Raw genomic sequence first — 15065 nt, forward strand, 5'->3', positions numbered from 1 at the left:
CTTGCAAGCAGCCGATCCAAGACCTAAGGTGGCTGGTTCGAATCCCGGCATCCCATATGGTTCCCCGTGCCTGCCAGGAGTTATTTCTGCACAGATAGCCAGGAGTAACCCCTGAGCTGGGTGTGACCCAAAAACCAAAAAAAAAAAAAAAAAAAAAAAAAAAAAAAAGTCTTAGTGAAGTTCAATTTCAAATAAAAACCAAGTCATATTTTTACTAAATGGTAGCAATATAGGTAGTGCAAAAACGAAAGCATAAAGACATTTTGGACTTGAATATATATTGAATGGCATAGGTGAGTCATTTAAGATGACTTCAAAATGTCTTGCACAAGAAAGCATATAGTCATTCACAGGAAACAGAAGTGTGAGTTTAAAGAGAAGTACATTTAAGAACTTCAAGTTTAAAGTCCCTGTGGGGAATTCATGTGCATTAGTAGATACTTTCATACTAGATATTTATTAATGAATCTAAAACTAAATTTAAAAGTCTGGCCTGGAATTTTAGGAAATAAACTCTGTTCATATATGATTATATGTGTAACCAAAGTAAAACAAAAAAGGGTATGAGAGATCTCCCCATATGTGGGATTTAAAAACAAAGAAACAGTAAGGAAACAACAAATGGTCAAGGTTGTTGGAACTGAAAAGTTTTTCTATAGAACAGCTTGCATGGGAGGAGATGAGGTTTTGAGGAGTCCATGAACACTGGTGGAGGGGAGTAAGCTCTCTGGAGATGGGTGTGGTGTTGAAATGATGTATGCATGAAAAGTATGAGTAGCAAAGAGTATTGTACATTATAAATCCCAGAACTTCAATAAAATATTTTTAAAAAAGCTTGTCTGAATTTGACAAAAAAGATATACAAATGTCCAAAAGACACATGAAAAATTGCTCCATATCACTAATCATCAGGGAGATGCAAATCAAAACAATTATGAGGTACCATCTCACACCACAGATATTGGCACACATCACAATGAATGAGAACAAACAGTGCTGGAGGGGATGTGGAGAGAAAGGAACTCTTATCCACTGCTGGTGAGAATGCCGTCTAGTCCAACATTTATGGAAAGCAATATGGAGATTCCTCCAAAAACTGGAAATAGAGCTTTCATATGATCCAGCTATACCACTCCTAGGGATATACCCTAGGAACACAAAAATCCCTTCCTTACACCTATATTCATTGCAGCACTATTTACCATAGGAAGACTCTGGAAACAACCAAGATGCCCTTCAAAAGATGAATGGCTAAAGAAACTGTGGTCAGATATACAATGGAATATTATGCAGCCGTCAGGAGATGAAGTCATAAAATTTTCATATACACGAATGTACATAGAATCTATTATGCTGAGTGAAATAAGTCAGAGGGAGAGAGACAGACACAGAATAGTCTCACTCATCTATGGGTTTTAAGAAAAATGAAAGACATTCTTGCAATAATTTTCAGAGACAAAAGGGAGGAGGACTGGAAGTTCCAGCTCACTACAAGAAGCTCACCACAAAGAGTGATGAGTGCAATTAGAGAAATAACAACATTGAAAACTATCATAACAATGTGAATGAATGAGGGAAGTAGAAAGCCTGTCTAGATTATAGGCGAGGGTAGGGTGGGGAGGAGGGAGATGTGGGACATTGGTGGTGGAAATGTTACTCTGGTGAAGGGGGGTGTTCTTTACATGACTGAAACCCAACCACAATCATGCTTGTAATCAAGGTGTTTAAATAAAGTTATTAATTTAAAAAAAAAGCTTGTCTGGAGATTGGGAACTCAAGAAACCTTGGAGAAGATGAATTTATGTCAGAAATACAACTACAGTGAAAATTTATAGTTAATGTATTCTTATGTTTTTGTAGTTAATAAAATCATATGCATTCTTAAATGTGTAAACAAAATCTGTTCTATTAAATTAATAAATATTCGATGTAAGAGAATAGTTCAATATCATATGTCAAAGCTATTCTGATATGAGAATTGTCTTACTCTATAAAAGACAATTGGCATATCAATCCATAATCAACTCTTGTAAAGTACTCCTTTGCTACCGGTGTCATGAATATCCAATAGAAGACTTCCATTTTGTAATATATTTTAAAGGTTTAAAATTAAGTGAAACTGTAAAAAACATTTGCTGAAAGTAATAAATAATTTACTTCAATTTTGCTTGTACTGAAAAATAAATTGGCAGCTACTCAGAACATTATCAAAGTTATCGTGATTGAAGGTATTTAGAAATCAAGTGTTACTATTTAACTCTGCATAATATTTAAAAGTTATAAATTGCACTGGCGAAAGGGAGTGTTCTTTTGATGATTAAAATCCAACTACAAAAATACTTGTAATAATGGTGTTTAAATAAAGATATTATTATTTACAAAACTATTTACAACACTACAAAAATACTTGTAATGATGGTGTTTAAATAAAGATATTATTATTTACTTTATCATATATATATATATATGTCCCTCATAATACTTTTAGCACAGTAAAAGTTCTCATAGAGAAAACTTCCACAGGGGCTGGGGAAATAGTACAGTGGGTAAAGAACTTGCCTTGCATGCATATGACCCAGTTTCAATCCTCGGCACCCTATACAGTCCCCAATTCTCTGCCAAGAGTGACCCCTAAACACAGAACTAGGGGTAAGCCCTGAACATCACTAGTATGATCCAAAAACAAAATTACAAAAATACACACATAATTAGAAAACTTCCTTACTATAGGCTAAAATGTGATTGGATTTACATTGAACTTTTTTTGTCTCTTTTTATGGAATGATTAAAAAATAAATAGGATCTATTTTTCATCTGTCATATCTATGCCTGAAGTGAGAGTTAATGTGTCAAACTTGAATTCTATATCATGAACACTGCTATATTAAAAATTGGGAGAAAGGGACATAGAATTTCAAGGATAGAACCCAGCGCCACCAGGTGCAAAGTATGTGCTTCAGCCCTTTGAGACATCTCTTTAGTTCTTTCTGTTTTGATGCTTTATACTAGGAAACATCTTGTTGACCACATAGTTGAGTTAAAAACAATTGCTCTTGTAAAAGACAATTTTCAGAACTGAACTTAAAAGTTAACATGCAGATGCAATGCAGAGACCAGGTTAACTTAACATATTATTAATATAATCAGAATATTGCATGCCATGTTTATGAAAATATAAATGTTCCACCATTTAGGAAAGGTTGGATAAAAACTATTATCAGTTCTATTTCCTCTAACTTGAATGTGTATGTTCAAAATAAAGACTCAACAAAATCTTTGTATATGTGATTTAAAAATAAGTTATACACCAGAAACTTAATAGATGATCAAGTTGTGGTTTTGTCATCTTCTCCTAAGATAGTGGAATCAGGGATATACATATGTATCCATAATTTTTAAAAGACATGTTGTGAGAAGCTATGCTAAAGGCAGAATTTGCCTAAGCAAAAATTGAAATAATTTAGGAAAATGAATTATATTTGAAAATTACCATGTTGAAGAAAAATAAGAATATTACTAATCAAACTCTAACTCTAGATTGCCACACCATTCATCTTAATGATCTTTAGTATCAGATGCTTAATTTTTTCTGATATCCCATCACTTCTTACTCAAAACACTCTGTCAAGTGTCTTCCCACACTGCCTTTTAAGAGAACTAATACTATCAGTTTCATCTGATTTAGATATTTATTTCATATTTGCCAGAAGATTCTGGCCAATGTTTTTGAAAGCACATTTAACTATACCATATGCCTCCTTAAATCATCTCTATCAAACAAACTGTAGAATAAGGCTCTGGTTCATTCTGTTCTGTTTTTCTTTCTTCACAATGTGTTTATGTATATTTACCCAATTTGTTCTGTTCCTCTTGCCAAATTACAGGTTTGAGATCTCAATTATGGCAAAGCAGATGTGCTATTGTGGCTGTACCAGTAAATGAGGGTCAGAGAAGCCCACACGAAGAGCAGAGGAGACCTGCATGCCAACTAACCCTGAAGAAGACTGGAAATGGAAAGGATTCAAAGAATTCACAGTCCTTCTCCTCAAACTAAGAGAAGCCCTTTTAGTACAAATAAACGACGGCAGAAATAAACTTCTGAGATTTCGTCAGATCTGTTTTTTTTTCTTAGTAAAACTGCTTACCCACAGGACATTTCAAAATGAAATTATGTCCAATGTAAGAACAGAAAATGATGACCTCACTACTAGTAACCACCTTTACTTTATTTACGTTGCAAATCTAATTAGTTCCAGTTAGCTTTAAAATCTTATTGAACATAAACATGGAACAAGGAAATATTTTCAAAGAGAGTTACTTCACAGATCCATTCCAACAAAGTACCTGGGTAGGTTCCTCAGATACTTTTAAGTTCTGTTTACTCAGTGACACCAAGTGCCAAACAAAAACTTCTGTGCTGTTTACTTAGTTACAGTTATCTCTAAATAAGCATCTTCATGCCAACCCTCTCTTAAACCAAAATCGAAATTTTAATTTGAAAAAGGGTTGACATGAAGATGCTTTTGAAACAATAATCTCTATGCATTTAAAAACAATAATCCTCCAAAAAATGTATTTGAGGAAGTAACACAAATAGGAAAGAGGAACTGATAGAGCAGGCTAATGAGATGAGACACATGTCCATATCTGCAGCTCTGAGACTATGCATCTGGCTTCAGGGCTGCCTGTCTAGGGCTACTTCACCGGAGTGTTGTTAATTATTTAAGTGAGAGAACAAGGGGAACAATCATCACATCTGTCACCCTCACACAGGAAAAACCTTCTCTCACTGTTGGCCAGATGTGTTTATTTGAAACATAGACTAACTAGCTTCTTAATGGGTTCCATTCTTTTGCCAAAAGCTAATTAGGTAAAGATATTAACCATCAGTCACCTTACAATGCTAAACTATTCCAGATACTTAATCCAGTCTCATAAAAGAGCTACAAGAATTTATGATCAATAATCAAGACAAAAAATGATCTGTATTACTTGAAATGTATTTAAGAGAACTAATAGTGATGCTCCCAGATACATTAAGAAATAAGTTAGTAAGTTCTGCCTCAGTAGTACATTGCATTAAGCAAGCAAAGAAAAAGCAAAGGAAATTACTTAAGACACCTCCTTCCAAAACTACTCTCAGTTTGATGACTTTTTCCATGTTCTATATTCTGGTATTTATTATGCTCTATATAATTTTTATTTCTTTCTTTAGTTTTTGGTCTACACCTGGCTGTGCTCAGGCATGTATACAGGGATCACACCTAGTAGGGCTTGAAGCACCATATTGCTGGAAAGGGGATCAGGATTGGCCATGTACAAAGCATGCACCCTATAGGTTGTACTATTACTTAAACACTGCGTATTTTTGAACTCATATCATCGTATTAATGCCATCTACAAATTAACAGAGAATAAAGAATTCTCTTTGGAACTCCCTTGAAAATGAGACTGTACTCATAAGCAAATTCTAAAGAAATAAATTCAGTCTCTAGGATTAAACTGTAGTACTAACATTTATAACTACTTTTGAGAAGTAAGTTGTATACCTTAACTAAGCACTAAGGTAAAGGCCACCGTAGTATCCTGCTTCCATAAATAGCTTGTCTCCCAAAACAGAATTCTGAGCACTTTTCTTCTACTTGATTCAGATCCCAGTATATTGCGAAGCAATCAATGACACTTTTTTAGCTCTTTATATAACTAACAGATTAAAATTTTGGAGAAAAAAATATATTTATACTCTTGTTTTGCTTTGCTTGATTGGAATTTGGGTGGGAATGAGGAGTTTAAGACCATAATCAGGGCTTAGACATCATTAGGCCACTCGCAACAGTTCCAGGACACAATAAAAAATAACTTTAAAAAGCAAGCAAAGATAAATCATTAAATTGGAATGGAGTACCATAAAGAAAAAAATATTGTACTAATAAATTTGATGACCATGAAGAGTTTAACAATGCGATGACATTTAAACAAGATTTGAAGATTAAGAAGTGAGTCACAAAGGGAAGAGCATTTCAAAGAGAAAGTACAGCAAGAACAAAATGTGAGCATAAACTGATTCAGGTAAGAAACATCAAAGAGACCCATGTGATCATAACAAAAGGAACAAAAATAGAGCAATTCTGGAGAAGATGCAGAAACCTAGATGTGAAACCTAGAAAATGACTAGACTGGAAACAATAGCACAAATGGTAGGGCATTTGCCTTGCATGCAGTCCAGGTTTGATACCCCCACCCAAATTCCCCAGGCTCTTTACTCCCACTTACTCTTACCCCTATCCCCCTGAGACTGCTAGGAGTTTTTTCTGAGCACTGAGCCAGAAGTAACCCCTGAGTGCCACCAAGTGTGCCCTCAAGAACAAACAAAATAAAAAAAGGAAAAAGATTAGATTTGTTCTCTTAAGAGGAATAGAGAACTCTCTACCAAGGTCAGTGGAAGACGATAAACTAATCTGTTGTGACAGGATCATTTCTGCCAAAGATGCAGAAGATGAGCTGAGAAACCAGGACCAAACAAGAAAAGACAGTAACTTTGTCTAGTTTCAGATCAGAGGAGGTAGAGGGAAATTTTGAAATCTGAACATATTTTGAGAATAAGTTTGAAAAGGGAAGCAGTAGTGAATAGAAATGAATAATAACTCAAAGATTATAAAATCAGTGCTTCAATAAGGTTAGAGCTAAGAATAAGTATAGTGGGGAAAACTGATTAGGCTGCCTTATTAGTTGGAATATATTTTGAATCTATAATATAGGATTATAAATAAAATAGGATCAATAAAACAAGATAAAACTTGTAAACTGAGCCATAAAAGCTTATGGATACACAGGCCCACACAACAAAAAACTGCCCATCTTTGGAGGAGAAGAGGCCTAGCACCTAAGTACATGCCCCTAAAAGTCATTGTATCATTGTAATAGTAATAAAATAATAAATACTAATTTATAATAATAAAAATAATAATAAAAATCATTGTAATAGTGCTTTAAATTTCTGGGCAACTTCGTTTGTTTGCTGCTATCATAACTAAAGGAACACCCCAATTATACAACATTAATAAAATATGGACAGCTAAAAACAAGAGCTTAATAAACTTGCTGCCATTGAAATAATGACTTCATTGAAGATGCAATAGTTTTCACAATGTGCTTGCAACTGTACTTTTTCTTTTTCTTTCTCTTTTTTCTCTTTCATTTAATTTTTTTCTCTTTTCTCAATAACTTTGTTTTCACTTATCTGTAAACAAATGTATTATAATTGACTATATCAACTATGTGATGCATTTTCTTTAAATAAATAAACAACAAAATGGGATCAAACTTCAAGTAAATATATATGACACAGTTAACCCAAGTTATGGTTATTCAGAGAGGCCTACTATACACTTGGGAATAACATGGCTAAATTAAAAAGAAACACACTAAAATTTTTGATAAGTCTAACTTATCAACAAACATGGTATTAAATAAGACTAGCTAAAAACATAAGATAGAAAATAGATTTTTGTATCAGAATAAATTGCATAATTCATATTTTTATTATTCAACTTTTTTCAATATATTTAAAATAGAAATCAGATATTGATTTAATTGACTTTGATTTTTTTAATCTTATTTTATTGAAACCATTGTGATTTATAATGTCCTTTTTAGGTGGGTTTCAGGTATATAAGAGAAAGGACTAATTCCAACACCAATGTCAACTTCCCTCCACCATTGTTCCCCAAGTGCGTCCCCTACTACCGCTGCTGTCCCAAAGCTTGCCAGTATAACAGGCCCATTTTAAATTTAGATTTTGTGTCTTGATTCCATTGTTGTTGCTTTGGCTTAAATATTTAGTTCTGTCCTTTTTTTTTTTTTTTTAACAATATCAATGCACCTGAGACTGTTTTGCCCCGTCCCTTATCGTTTAATATTTGTCTTTCTCCTCTTTCACTCAGTTTCCTTCTCCTTGCTATACTCTGAGGTCAAAAGTTCAAGACAACTCCCATTTATACTATTGCATTTCTTCATGCAGTTATTCTAAATACCATATATAAGAGATATCAGTTTGAAGTGAGGTTTCAGGAGTGATAACTAATAGATATCTTGGATATTTAAATGTTCATAAAAGTTAAGTATTTAAGTCAACAAAATGACCTCCTTCCACTCTGTGGAAGAAAATACAATCTTTACTCTCAAAACACTGATTCAGATTTTGGATGGAGTACTTGTATGATCTATTTTTCCCTGCGTTTGGTACATTATTAATAAAAAGTGAGTCAAGAAAATCCCATATTATTTGGTATCCTAAATAATAGCATCTACTACTGTTAAGAAAGGAGGGCAGAAGCGGTGGCGCAAGAGGTAGGGCATTTGCCTTGCTAACATCGGATGAACCGCGGTTCGATCCTCTGGCATCCCTATGGTCCCCCATGCCAGGAGCGATATCTGAGGGCATAGCCAAGAGTAACCCCTGAGCATCACTGGGTGTGGTTCAAAAACAAGCAAACAGAAAGTGACAGGAAATATTTTGGGCCTGAGCAACAGCACAGTGGTAAGGCATTTGTCTTGCACAGAGATGACCTGGGACAAAACTGGTTTCTATTCCTAGAATCCTATATAGTCCCTGAGCCTGCCAGGAGTGAATTCTGAGTGCAGAGCCAGGAGTAACCCCTGTGCATTGCCGGGTGTGACCCAAAACCGAAATAAAAAAGAAAGAAAATACTTGAGCTGTTGGAAATAATTTCCTTCAAATATAAAGTATAGAAAAAAAATACTATTAAAAATGCTAAATTACTAGAGAAATTGTTTGTGTATAGGTGGTTCAAATAAAATTCCTTCATCCAGACGAAAGTTCATTTCTTTTAACCAGCTCTCAATATGGTATATTACCACAGTAAAGAATTTAACAATATAGGCTTTGAGAAAAACAGATAGCACAGTAATTGTGGCACTTGCTTTACATGGAGCTAATCTCTGTTCGCTTCCTTTCATCACATATAATCTGATGATCACCCAAGTACTGCCAAGAATGACCCTTAAACTCAGAGTCTGAGTAAATCTAAACATCACTATATATGGACCCAAAACATTATATAAACACTTCAATATACAAACTTTATAATTAAACAAATGAAAGCGCAAGTATCTCTTAGTACAAGATGTGTCTTAAAGAATTATGTTCCTTTTTAGTAATTTCAATGTTTACATATTATAATATATTATAATATGTAAACTCTGGAAATTGTTTATGTGTACATGTGCATGTGTGTATTCAAATTCTAAAGTTCAAAATTATGGCAGTAGTTTTGTTTATTTAAAGTCTAACAAATTAAACTCATAGATCCGTTTATTCAAATAAAACAGACATCAATATATTTAATCTGCTAAAAGTATACCAAAGTGGTCTGCTTAAGCTTAATATTTCATAATCAACCAATACATCTAGAAAAGATACAATAAAATTGCTAAAGTCTATCTGTCACCATTTCCTAACATATTATGAAATACTTACTGTCCAACTTTGTTTAAGGCAGGTGCAGGACAGAGCATAGAATTAAGATCCACACTTTCTGGATGAACACCTAGATAATAAAATAGCAATGAATTAATATAGGACCCTATATTTAAATTATGAAGAGTACACAAAATCAAAGATAAGTATGAGAAATTTTATATATTAATCATAAAACACTATGGGGCTGGAGTGATAGTACAGCGGTAGGGCATTTGCTTTGCATGCAGTTGACACAGGATGGACCTGGGTTCAATCCGGCATTCCATAAGGTCCCCCCAAACCAGGAGTGATTTCTGAGTGCAGACCAGGAATGCCCCTGTGTGTCACTGGGTGTAGCCCAATACCCCCCCAAAAAATGAAAAACAACAAAAAGATATTCATATATAGAAAGAGGGAAAATATAATAAAAGTTAAGTACATGCTTCATTGGCATAGAATTAGTAAATTATAAATAAAAATGTTTGACTTAGACAAAGACTATATGAAGAAGCTACAAATTTAAAGATGCTATAAACTCTGAAGTTATTTAAGTATTGTTTAAACTATTATTTAAACTATTGTTCCCCCTTCAATTTTACAAATAACTCAAAATTTGGGGGGGAGGTTGGGGACACACCAGTGATGCTCAGGGGTTAACCCTGGCTATGCACTCAGAAATTGTTCCTGGCTTGGGGAATCATATGGAACAGCGGGGGATAGAACCTTGGTCTGTCCTAGGCTGGTGTGGGCAAGGCAGATGCCTTATCGCTTGCACCACTGCTCCAGCCCCTCAGATTTTTAAAGTTAAAAAGTAACTACTTGAAAGCAGATATTTAAAATTATGGAGAGACCAACAAATGTTTGAAGAAGAAATATTTTTAAAGTTTGATTAAATAATCATGTTTACAATAAATAAATATACGTTATAAAGTTGAATGCTTAAGTAGCCCTTGTAATACTCTATAAATAAAAGGGTCAGACCTTGCTTCCCATCCCATTTTGTTGATCCCAACTTATGCAGTATTCGGCTGTGGTCCCCTCTTGGAATGTCCTGGTGGTCCACAGGTGGCACTAAGATTCCTAACTAAAAAACATTATTACATATACTATAAATAATACTTACATAATCAAATTAATAATCCTACAATGTGAAAGATAATATTGAATCTGACTCCATTCATTTGAGAATTTATCTTTGTGTAGTTATCTTCTGAGCATAAATAATGTAGGGGAGCATAAAAACATTTATAGGAACCAGAGAGACAGTTAAGTGGTTTAGGCTCTTGTCTTGCATACACCAAACTGGAACCCTAGCACAATGAAAGGTTTCTCAACCCCCATTAAGAGTGTTCCTTATCAAATTTTTAATCTAGGGAATTAAATAAAACTAATGCTTATAAAACAATGACTATCAAATAAAATTAAAATTATTTTATTTTATTTCATCGTGGAAAATACAAATAAAATGAGTCTATTGCAAGTTTTACTTGCCCTACTTATATGATAAACTAAGTAAAAAAAAAAAAAAGAGTCAAAAAATGGGGAGAAGAAATGGACAGACACTTTGACAAAGAAGAAATACAAATGGCCAAAAGACACATGAAAAAATGCTCCACATCACTAATCTCAGGGAGATGCAAATCAAAATAACTATGAGGTACCACCTCACACCACAGAGATTGGCACACATCACAAAGAATGAGAACAAACAGTGTTGGTGGGGTTGTGGAGAGAAAGGAACTCTTATCCACTGCTGGTGGGAATGCTGCCTAGTTCAACCTTTATGGAAAGCGATATGGAGATTCCTCCAAAAACTGGAAACCGAGCTTTCATACGATCCAGCTATACCACTCCTAGAAATATACCCTAGGAACACAAAAATACAATACAAAAATCCCTTCCTTACACCTATATTCATCGCAGCACTATTTACCATAGCAAGACTCTGGAAACAACCAAGATGCCCTTCAACAGACGAATGGCTAAAGAAACTGTGGTACATATACACAATGGAATATCTTGCAGCTGTCAGGAGAGATGAAGCCATAAAATTTTCCTATACATGTATGTACATGGAATCTATTATGCTGAGTGAAATAAGTCAGAGAGAGAGAGAAAAACGCAGAATGGTCTCACTCATCTATGGATTTTAAGAAAAATGAAAGACATTCATTTTTCAGACACAAAAGAATAAAAGAGCTGGAAGTTCCAGCTCACTACAAAGAGTGATGAGTTTAGTTAGAGAAATAACTACTTTCTGAACTGTCCTAACAATGAGAACGTATGAGGGAAATGGAAAGCCTGTCTAGAGTACAGGTGGGGGTTGGGAGGGGAGGAGGGAGATTTGGGACATTGGTGATGGGAATGTTGCACTGGTGATGGGTGGTGTTCTTTACATGACTGAAACCCAAACACAATCATGTAATGTAATCAAGGTGTTTATATAAAATAAATTATATAAAATATTAATTATAATATTTACCATGAGAAATCCTTAGCATCTTATCCCATTAAACACATTAAATAGTTACTATGTATGGCCTACAGTTTTAGCTAGCAGATAAACAGCGAAACTCAGAAACAATTTTACCAGAGTTCACAGTGTCATTACATTTACCTTAACATAAATTTTTAAAAGATAATGTAACTGTCAGTGAGAAATGTGTTTTAATATAGATCCAAAATGCTCAGAATATTAAAATCCATGAAGGAGCTTTTCATGAAATAAAGATGAAAACAAACTGTTATCTACATTTTTTGTTTCTTTTTATTTTGTGTGTGTGGGGGGACACACCTGACTGTGCTCAGAATCTACTCCTGGCTCTGTCAGAATTTACTCCTGTCAGCTCTAAGTGGTCCATATGTGGTGTTGGAGATTGAACCCAGGTTGTGCATGGCAAGCACTCTATTCACTCTGGCCCTACAAACCCATAAATTTAAAAACAGAATTAATGCTACCGGGGATAGGCATGGTGGAAAGGGTCTTATGGATTGTGATGGGAAATTACTAGCATTCTGGTGTTGGCAATAGTACAATATTATTATTAATAATAACATTATTATTAAGAATTTATTAATTTATATACAACAATGTAAATAGTTTTACATGCTATAAACTTAATTTGACCATAATAAACTAATTATTTAAAAATATAGACTAGAGAGCTACATTCCACAGCTGCCACCAAGTCATCTCATTGTCTAGCTCCATATATACTCATTTTATTCCAGAAAAAGATGCAAGCCAAGACGTAAAAATTTGTAGGTATACCAGTCTTGCAGCTGATAATACTGTGGCACCCTCATAAGGTAGGCAGACCAAGTCCCTGCCCTGCCAAAGTCTCAGCAGCTGTAACCATACATCACAATCACAGACATACCAATGGCCCAACTTCATCATTTTATCACTAACCTCTGCAGAGACACCATAACAGACAAAATCACCAAGTATACTGGTTTGAGGAGTAAAATTCTGTGCTTTTCTCAGAATGGGGGGGGGGGCGGGGAGTGGGCTACTCATCCCCTACCTCCATACTACCAGAAGTCCTGGCAGCTACAGCCCAGTCCCATAGTCACCATCATGTCAATTCATCATCCCACCTTCACAGAACCTAAAATTCCTTGAGTGTGAACCAAATTAGATGTGAAAATAGCACAGACACCACCTAAGCTAAACAAACAAAATCAATAACACTGAATGCTCAATTAGCAACAAGCAACCAAGTAAATTCAGACAATAGCTCAATGACCCCATTGTGAGATATAATAATCTTCACAAACTATCTTCTAATGAAGTCTTTTTTCAACAATTCCATTACCATCTAGTTCTAACAAGCAATACGAAGTAAAATATTTGTGACTGCTAAGAGGGCATACCTGATGGTGAGTGGTAAACTGGGGATAATGTATGTGAAGGAAAGGTTACACTGGTGGTGGGATTGGGGTTGGAACGTTGAATGCCATAAACATGTGTATTATAAGCAATTTTATAAACCATGTTATTTAAATAGATAAAATAATTAAAATATAGAAAGTAGGTTTTAGTTGGAGAAGACATTTGATATTGACTTGAGACAGATATTAAAGCAAAATTTAAATTAAGGAGGACCTACTCTTTGTGTATGTTTCATTTATAGTATAAGTACAGAGAACACTGCCATTCTGACTCCCCAAGAAGAATCCTCTTCCATTTAAAACGACTTGAAATTCCTCTAGAAATAAAAAAAGATAGACATTTTCATCACTGATTTACAAAGAAAAAGTGTCAAAGACATAACCTGAAAGCTTATGAGCATTCCTTGTATTATTCAAAGAGCATTCTTAATATCCAGCCAACTAATAATCATGAAGACATGACTCTGTTTCCAACTTTATTTGCTTTCTTATACTCTAGGAAAATAAAATTATTCAAATAAAATGTTTGCTAATAGTGACAAAAAATAAAAAAAGAAGCATAACAGTCATTTCTAGTCAGCACTTACTTCAATGTGTCCTGAGCTGACAAAAAATAAATGTTGACCATATCATCAAAGTATGGAACATCCACTCTCTAGGTACACTCACTTTATATAATTAAATCAAGGGAAAAAATTCATATTTTTTGTCATGGGAATGGTCTGAAACATGAACTAAATATATAGATAATTCTAAAAGCCTGTCACACAATATGTTCATTATTTAAAATAACACTCCAATCTTAAAAAAATTGAATTTAAAGTAGAAATATTTCAAGGAATTATTTAAAAATTCTTACAGAAACTATGCCAAAAAAGTTAATTTTACTATTCTCATTCCAGCATGCATATAAAATCATATATATATTTTTTTTTGGGCCACACCCGTTTGACGCTCAGGGGTTACTCCTGGCTATGCGCTCAGAAATCGCCCCTGGCTTGGGGGGACCATATGGGACACCGGGGGATCGAACCGAGGTCCTTCCTTGGCTAGCGCTTGCAAGGCAGACACCTTACCTCCAGCGCCACCTACCCGGCTCCTAAAATCATATATTTTAACTAAAAATATATATACACAAAGTTTGTGTGTAGAATTTTAAAAATTCAATCACTTACCTCCCACACAAACACTTGAGGGCCACAATTCCAGGGTTTCAGGGCATGAGCGATCTAATATCTGTAAAGAAAAGTAAAGAAGATGAAAATATACAGAAAATTATAGATAAAGTAAATTATAAGATCACCATTAATCTTTAAGTTTCTTTAATTTCAGTAGATAGTAGAGAAAAATATATTAATATAACAGACACCTTTTGTATTTAAATCAGCATATTATCTAAACTTGCTTCCTATAACAATCCACGTTTGATTAGAATAAATATAGATTAAGTCTTCTAGCTTTAGTTATGAGAGGATAATGAAATTTCTGATAACCATAAAATCAAAGCTGGCCTTCTTCATTAGGTGAAAATAAGACAGCAAATCAGATCTTCTGTTTATGCGATGCTAAACGCTACGCTTCTGTGCTAATTTAATGTTTTCTATTACCAAGTTCAACATAATAGATATGAACATTTTATTTGACCATGGCATTTCTTTCTGTTCAATTTCTCAACCTCAATTTTCCTAGA

General features: G+C 34.3%; 1 protein-coding gene across 1 annotated transcript in view; it reads right to left on the minus strand.

Moving 5' to 3' along the window:
- The window catches only part of ANTXR2 (ANTXR cell adhesion molecule 2), a 154902-nt gene that overhangs the window by 106185 nt on the left and 33652 nt on the right, over nucleotides 1-15065 (minus strand). Inside the window, exons 8-10 of the mRNA XM_049790309.1 lie at nucleotides 14551-14611; nucleotides 13594-13692; nucleotides 9500-9569 (exon numbers count right to left, since the gene is read on the minus strand). Of these exons, the coding sequence (XP_049646266.1) occupies nucleotides 9500-9569; nucleotides 13594-13692; nucleotides 14551-14611 (230 nt within the window). The remainder of the gene's footprint in view (nucleotides 1-9499; nucleotides 9570-13593; nucleotides 13693-14550; nucleotides 14612-15065) is intronic.

The sequence above is a fragment of the Suncus etruscus genome, chromosome 16, assembly GCF_024139225.1.
Source record: "Suncus etruscus isolate mSunEtr1 chromosome 16, mSunEtr1.pri.cur, whole genome shotgun sequence".
NCBI lineage: Eukaryota > Metazoa > Chordata > Mammalia > Eulipotyphla > Soricidae > Suncus > Suncus etruscus.